At 47.6% G+C, this 8,609-nt stretch overlaps 1 protein-coding gene across 1 annotated transcript in view; it reads left to right on the forward strand.

The window, feature by feature from the left end:
• The window catches only part of LOC119399065 (uncharacterized), a 198,834-nt gene that overhangs the window by 164,218 nt on the left and 26,007 nt on the right, over positions 1 to 8,609 (forward strand). Inside the window, exon 4 of the mRNA XM_049417522.1 lies at positions 671 to 815. Within this exon, the coding sequence (XP_049273479.1) occupies positions 671 to 815 (145 nt within the window). The remainder of the gene's footprint in view (positions 1 to 670; positions 816 to 8,609) is intronic.

Below are 8,609 nucleotides of genomic sequence, written 5' to 3' on the forward strand. Positions count from 1 at the left end.
TGAGCTGTGCTGAGGGAGTTCGCGCAAGCGCCGTTGCTGCGAACTTTTGGAATGTGCCCGCAGGGCTGACTCAGCAAGCGTCTTGTACGTGTACGTAACTTGGAATTCTGTGCAAAATTTTACCATCACACGCTTCGCTAAGCATCCTCTTCTGACGAAACTGTGTACTGCTTCCTACAGCCCGAACAGCACGGAAGCGAATGCATTGCTGTATCTAGTTTTTGCCGATGCCTACGTTTGTCCGTGTCTGCTGACGCGAATCAAAGTGGATACCACAACAGTGGCGTAGCTAGAACTTCCTTTCTCAGGGGGAGGGGAGGGGGTTTAACCACTCCTTATGTATATTCCTGCGTGTTTGTGTGCTTGCATATATGCACATTCCAAACATAGCTTTTTTTTTGGGGGGGGGGGGGGGTGTTTGAAACATACTCTCTGGACACGGGGATCCGCGGAGTAAATGAAGGGCATTGAAAAGCCACTAAAGCAATACCGCCGTCAAACGTTTATGCACTGTATGTAATTGCCGTTCGCACTGGTACACAGATGGAAATAAAGTTGGAATTCAGGGCCACCTGTCTGCTTCACGTTTTTGTCAGAGTCCGCTAATAACTTTCAGTTTATTTGTCTGGTGTTCTCATTGTCAAACCAATCTCTCCCTTTGTGTTTTCAGCTTCGTGGAGGAGTTTGTCAGCGAGCCGAACGACGGCGTGACCCTGCTGCTGGACCTGCTCAAGACGTACCGACGGAGCATGGGCGTCGACCACGGCCGCTACGCCTCCACCAGGGCGAGACAGCAGCAGGCGAAGAAGGCGCAGGTACGTGCCCCAACTCGAATGCTTAGAGTCAACCACCAAAGTGAAGTGCATGAGCCAATCAAAATGCTTCGTTATCGAGGTCTCTCCTTTGTTAGACTCGCGCCTTGCCAGGCTAGTAAAACCAAAGTATAAGCAATCCTTCGTTACACACTAGAGTTCGTTGTAGAGGCATCCCCCTGTGCTCTGTCCGGTGAATTCTGCGTAGTAACAAGTGGGGCTGCGTGGTTCGAGCTTATCTTATTATGTTGAAAAAAGCAATATGGGCTGAAAAATTAGTTCCTGAGGCCGAAATGAACGCTTCTTATGATGATTATTATTATATTTACCAATAGGCCAGTATTTGAGATGCAGTCATGACACATAATTCCCTAGTTCATAACGCAAGTTCACAAACTAGAAGACAAACTTCACGCAACACGTTTGGGACAACAATATGACGCATGGATACAGAAAAGAAGCGTCGAGTATATCATACACTTTGTAATGAGAATATACAGTGAACGTACAAGAGCGCACCTACACACGGGATCGTGGGGCTATGGGTTGTCACACGAGTCGAAGACGCCGGCATAAGTTTCAAATGTCTGTATAGCAGTGTAACTGATCATTGTCATCCGATGGGGGGCGAAATGCAAAGAACACCCGTGTGCTTATATTTGGGTAATATGACATATTTACTAGCGAAAAAGACGTGGACGAGAAGAAGGAATACAGGACAACGCTAGACTTCAACTAAACTTTATTACGCATAACACTCAGGTATATATAGACAACTTGGATCTTTGGGTGCACGTACTCATGTGGTCGAAATTTATGCGTAGCCTCCCACTACAGCGTGCATCGTAATCATATGGTGGTTTTGGCGCGTAAAACCCTAGGAATTAATATGTTATCAAGACCATAATCAGTGCATCTTATGTGCAGTGTAGGACGACGGCATCTCCCAATAATCTCCAATTTACCCTGAAGGAAAAGGAATTAATGTTTTGGAAATTAGTCAAATGATAACTTGCCGTGATTGTCGATTCTCCAAGATAGCCTACAATTGAAGGTGTGCTGCCTGCATTCGGTGTCTCTGGCGCATGGTGGTCGAAACAAATATGCAAGTTGAACAAGACGGTACATCTACCTCTAGCCCCAACTTTATGATCTAGTGAAGCTGCTTCGTCATATAAATGACCATTTTGACGATGCTATTCACAGCGTCTCATTACAGCATATGCACAACGCTCCATGATTATGCAAAGTAAGTTTAAAGGACTATATCGAAAAAGAAAAACAACAAGAAGGGTAAAACGATGCCATGACAAAAAGGCTATAAATAGAGGACACACATTGCGAGGAGGAGGGAAAGGAATTTATTTTTGTACGCCGCACGGAGCCCACCACACACTTACGTATGCTATAATTACAAGATTACGTTACAGTCCTTGTAGCTTAAGAGGCTAAAGGTGGACACGGGTCACCTCTCACGGTATTGTGTGGTGCGCCGAGCTTAGGCATTATTTCACCGCTGCATTACACAGTTTAACAAAAGAAATAAATAAATAAAGAAAGAAAATAGAGAAAGGAGACATTCGCCGCAAGAGGCGGTCTAGCGTGCGAAAAGACGTCTACAAGACGCCTTTCTACGACGGCCTGGAGACGTTTTTCGACTCGCAGTCTTTTGCTGCGTTTCGCCGGTTTTCGCCACGGTTTAGTTTCGTTTCACAACTGTTCTCCGGCGCGTCACGTGTTATCCCACTTTTAGCCGTGTGTTTGTCATTCTTCGCAGTGTTGCCGTTGTGACTTTTTTCTTCATTCTTTATTGAAAATTGCGTGATCGTTTTAGGTTTCTCTTAGATAACACAAGCGCTAAAGAGTTACCTAATTACTTTTAACAATGAGGCAATGGGATCTTAGGTTCTAGAAACGTTTTAAGGACAGCTTGAGCTATAGGTTCTCCAATTAATATACATTTGGTCAGATTCGGGTAGGATTCACCAACTTTCATGAAAAATCATGGTGCAAATGGCCGCTAACATAGCCTGAATATAGTTCAGTGCATTCTGGGAATGTTAATGGTCGAAGAATGTAATAAGTCAGTAGGAGTAGATTTCGCGGTGACAGCTCCGACGACCTGTTGTCGTTACTCTCTAAGGCGGCATACGCCATCTTCTTAACGCATGCGTAATGCAACGTTTGTAGAGTTCGTCGATGAGAATAATTGCGGAAGGCTTGAAGCTATTATCAGTTGTCTATTGCGGCACTTGCGGGGGCTTCCAGAAATGGCTGTTACCCAGCCCCTTTTGTGTTACTCTGCGGCTCTGTAATCGACATTCATTGCTTTTAGAGGGAAGCCAAGTTCTTTTCTAAGCTTATGGATGTGCGTGGACGTGAACGCTACCAGTTCATCAAGATGGCAGGTGATGCTCGCGGTAACTTGCGCTCCCTCGTGGCGTAATTTAGCAAACTTAAGTCGTGCGCTATTGCCAGTGGAACTGTACACGCAGGACGCAACCTCAATTTCCTCGCAGTACCATATAGCGCATACGGTCTCCGAATACAACGTGTGAAAAGAACGACCACCCAAGGTGAAGGGGGCAGCCGTCGTTGATGGCATTCCGCGGCCTCACGCTCTTGTCGTCTGCTATTCAAGGTGACTGTCGTCGGCTCCTGTCGTCTGCCATAAAAAGGTGAACGTGGCTGCGCACTTCTGCTTCCCATTGCACCCAGAAGACAGTAGTGAGAACCTTCGTCGCTAGCAGACGACAGCAGTGGCCATCGTTGACAGACGGCCGCGAAAAAGAAAGCTCAGTCAAACAGACGCACGACGCGGTAACGCGAATCTCCTCTTCGAATTGTCCGCGCGCGTACAACGCTTCTCATGACTCCAGCGCCATGCCGCGGGCGTCACGTGACAGCGGAGCAGCGGCCGCTGCGACGTCGTCCGGCGCTCATTGTTCCTCGAGAAAGCGTGATGGTCTCAGGCATTCGCGACGCCTATTTCGCGCCGTAGCGCCGGTTTGGGAGCAGACGACAAGCCGACCGTCCGTCGCATACGACGTGTGTGTCCAGCGCTCACACACTGCACTTCTGCTCGGCCGTCTGCCTTCTGTTTGAGGCAGCCTTTTTTCTTTATTTTCGTCTGGCAACTGGGACGGCTGCGCCGCCATGTTAGGGATACGCTATGCGCATTCGCGGTTCATTGTGCGCGCGCTCGCTTCCATGGCGTTCGTTTTTGACGACTTCGCGGTGTGAATGGGGACCTCGCTAATGCGCGCCATATAATGCAACAAGAGCCAGCGACTCTGTTATGGCGGGCGGACGCGGGCGGCTCTTTCTTTCTTCTTCTTTTTTTTAGAGACGAAAAGCGAGCATTGGCGTGATACGCCAGTTTGTGTGTCGTTTTCTTAGGAAACGAGAGCTTGTTGTTGGTGCGTTTCACGGTCTCGACGTAATATATATAGCGAGTCACCTATTTGGAAGATGCGCGAATCGTGACTTCAATTGCCGAGTTCTCACAGCTGTTCGCGCATGGGCCAGATTAGATTCCTTTGAGGAAGAATAGCAGCAGTAGAAGCAGAAGCAACAAAAAAGACATGAGAAATAGACTCTTAGTTTTCCCGAAACGGAAAGCAGACGACGTAGTTGCGCAGCGTGACGTATCGTTTATGGAGAACGTGCCGGAGATGGCCCATTTGAGTGCTGCGATTCTAAAACTGGGACAGAAATACCAAAATGCGCTACAATAAGAAGGCAGCTTAAAACAAGATGCCGAGTGCTTCTTGGCGAGTACAAATCACGAAGGGAACTAAGCGTAAGGCACGTCTGACGTCGAACACTACATTTTCTTAAGCTAAAGCTATTACAGTTACGCTAAAGCTAATACAGTTTTCTGTATTCGCTGATACATCTACAAACATCTACATATACAGCATATGTGATGGCTACATGCTGCTGATAACGACCGTTCATGCTAAATAAAAAAAAATATCAGTTGGCGCATTCATGAAACGAGTTCAAAGAACAAGGTTTGAGAATTCAAGCACAAGGGTAGCAGACAAGATACACGATCTCAAGGAGATGCGCATCTGAAGCCTGCGTAATTACCCGCTACGTAACTGTTAGCACACACGCATGCGTACTGCGTATAGCTACGCGCACCACGTAACGTTGAACGGGCTAAATAGGATCGATGGAGAGATTATATTGAGGTATCCGTTTCACTGAACGCTGTTGCTGCATGCAATTATGGATACATATATACATTCTTTAGTAAGTTATAGTCTCTGGGGAGGTGACAAGATCAGTTAATTTACTAAAATCCGAATGTCAAACGATCTCTACTGTAATAGTATTCTAATAAGGCTTGAAAAGTAGAAGGACACAGTTGAAGGACAGGGTGTGGCATGTGTGCTACCCTAGATTGGCTGTAGTTCTTCGGTCAGCATGTAATGACTGCCTACGACAACGTACCTATCACCTAAGGTCTCCAGCTTTGGCGCTACAGATTAGTTGTAATCGCCCGCTTTGTCTCGGGTGCGTATGCATGGGGGCTAATCATTCAGCTTATGCGGCAGGCTAGTGACACGGCGCGGACTATAATAACACACCGTCTCAGTGGCTCTTGGATCTGACGTAACCCTTCGCAATGACCAGCGGTCTTTCTCTGCTCGCCAATTAAGTCTCGTTCGGCGCTATAGTAGTGGCGAACAAAGGCGCGGCTATAAAGGTCTATAACTGGTTTACGACGGGCCTTTGTCTAATGACAGTCGCTAGAGCGAAAGGGAAAGCATGCTGGCTTCGTTTGCCGGGCACTTAGGCCTCGCGACGTCGTAAAACCGAAGGCGGAGCTACCCGCGAGGACCTCTATTAGTGGTATGTCCTGTATTAGCGGTGTACTAGATCTGTACTCCTTAACTGAAAGAGAAACCACTTTTACGTGGTGTGCCAGTCAGTTAGGTTTCTCCTCTCGTAAGGAGGTGGAAGGAGCGGAAAGCCAGAGGCGTCACTAACCAATCAAGACGTCTATTAGACGTTTACTAGACATTTTGTTGTGATCGAAACTCTAAGCACGTTCTCTTTCACTCGGAGCACGTTCTCTTAGTGTGCTGCTAAGTTAGGTTTCTCTGTCGTTGCTACAGGAGCGCAGAACTATAGGCGTCCCTAACCGTTCGAGACGTCTTTTGGACGTGTGCTAGAGCTCTTGTTACGATCCGAGCCCCGTAAGTGAATGAGAGAGCACGTTTAACTAGCGTGTTGGTCAGTTAGGTTTTTCTCTTTTCGACACAGGAGTGCTGAACCAGTGGCGTGACTAACCGCACGAGACATTTATTCGAGGTGTTCTAGAGCTCTTGTTGCGATCCGAACACTTTAGGTGAAAGAGAAAGCACGGTTCACGTAGTCAGCTGTTCATTAGGTTTCACCTCTCGTCGCCACAGGAGTGGTGAACTATATAAGCGTCACTAACCGCTCGCGACATGTGTTAGGCGTGTGCGAACACCTTAAGTGAAAGAGGAAGCACGTTTGCGTGGTCACTTAGGGTCTCCATCTTGCCGCCACAGAAGTGCTGAACTACTGGCGCCATAACCGCACGCACAAGACGTCTACTAGACGTGTACAGGAGCTCTTTGCTAAGATGACAATTCCTCAAGTGAAATAGAAAGCGCGCTTTGTTTTGTCGGTCACGGTCGACACGAGCGTACGTCGGGCCCGGCATAATCAAACGGTGCCTCGCGTGCCCTGGTTAATAAGGTCCGCGGACTAAATTGTCACGACAATGACATACTATTATATGGTTCAGACGGTCAGTGGACGACTGCACTTGCAATGCTAAAATCGTTGCCTATGTGTGCTTAGCGGTGATTGTGGCGTGACCACTGAAGCAATCAGCGCCCCCATTAGGGCCGGGAGCGTGCCCACGTGAGGTAATCGTTAAGTAAACCATGCAAGTCGTGACATCATTAGGCGGGTGCGTCAGTATGCGTACACAGAGTTCGTTGCGTAAGGTGTAGTTGGAGACTATTCGAGGCACAAGCGGGTCGTGCTGAATCCTCCTAGCCTTATCCACAACTCTCGTTTGGTACTTGTGTGCGTGATGTTTTTATTAATTTCGTGAAAGTTTTCACAGGAGGCGTTGATTATTTCTGTGCTTTACAAGGAAAGCAGGCGTTATTATTCGTTTCCACGAATTTATTATTTTGTTCCGCCGTACCATGATTTCATACGAAGTACCGATGGTTTTTTACAACCACGCGCTTTTTTATCAGTCCCTGTACATTTTTTCTGCGGCTGGAAACTGATTGCAGATGCACGCACAGAAATTATGTCCGTTCCAGTGTGTACCAGCGACAAGGTAATTAATTATTTCACTGCGCGTGTTCTCTTTTTCACGTCGGCCAGCAACAAGGTGACTGATGCATTCATCTTTCGGCAGTGGCGTAGCCAGGGTATGGCACACCGGGCCCGTGCCCCCCCCCCCCCCGCAAAAATTTTTTTTGCCATAGCATACAAAATACAGAGCACAAATGACACTCGACCACATCTGCCTGCCGGCCCCCACTTCATATAAAGGAGGTGCCCCCCCCCCTACTCCCCAAAAATTACTGCGTACGCCCCTCTGCTTCGGCAAACGCGTCACATTCTTGATGTTTATATATGGAAAATTTTCATTACTTGATTGATTGATTATTTGATTGATTGATTGATTTATTGATTGATTTATTGATTTATTGATTGATTGATTGATTGATTGATTGATTGATTGCATGTGCCCTGCTCGTAGTTGGTTGGTTGGTTGAAAAACTTTATTTGGGTCCTGCCCTGCTCGTAGTGTCAGCCATTAATTAGTTGCTTGCTTGCCAGATTGATTCGATCATGTAATGATTCACTTTGTATGTGCATCCTGTTCTGGCTGTCAACCAGCAGCATTCATTCATTCATTCGCCATGTGTGCCAGCAAAAAGTCTATTTCATTCTCTGAATCCCTTCATTCATGCGAAGGCTTCCGTCCTTTCACGTGCCGTACGAACCGGACACGACAACACGGCGTCAGAGAGAGACGTAGATGAGCCAGCAGCGGCAGACCTCCTGTGTGACCCGAACCGTAAACTCCTCGCGCTCCGGCCGATCGGAGGCTTCGATAAGAGTCCTGCCCGGCCGTGCGAAAGTGCCCCCTTTCCCATCAGTGACGGCGAATGACAGTCGAAAGGACGCTCCTGGTCGTTTTCGGCCGTTGACATGCTACTATCGCTGCTGCACTTATCTTAGTCCCTTTCGCCGCCTGTCGCTAGCCGAATGTGTTGTTAGTTGTGGGCAGTGAGAGGAAGGATGTAAACCGCCATTGAGACCGAAGAAGGAACGTTTTGGATCTGCATGCGGTCGCGGTGCCACCACTGTGACTGATCCTTCCTGATGCGCATGCGCGCCGCGATTTCGCTTTGCATGCGGTGTTCTGGAACGTTCCTCAGCTGGACATTTCATCGTTATCTGCATCAGGTGCCACTTAAACTATTCGTCTTCTGAAAAGTGAGGTGGATGTGTACGATATATACCTCCGCTTTATCTGTATGCTGCCGCAGGTTGTGAACTTACGTTACGTCGAATTGACGCCGTCCACGATGTCTATATATGGCCGCCTTACATTGCTTCTATGTTAGCATCTGTTGTCATTCGTTAACAGCTATTAAAAGGGTATAATCTATGTTGTGAAATATGGCGGCGTCTTTCCCCAGAGCTTGATCGTCGTACATGGTGGCGTAACTGGCTGACATAGTGGTGTAGCTGGCTCCATAATTATGCAGTGCTCAGCAA

The sequence above is a fragment of the Rhipicephalus sanguineus genome, chromosome 7, assembly GCF_013339695.2.
Source record: "Rhipicephalus sanguineus isolate Rsan-2018 chromosome 7, BIME_Rsan_1.4, whole genome shotgun sequence".
Lineage (NCBI taxonomy): Eukaryota > Metazoa > Arthropoda > Arachnida > Ixodida > Ixodidae > Rhipicephalus > Rhipicephalus sanguineus.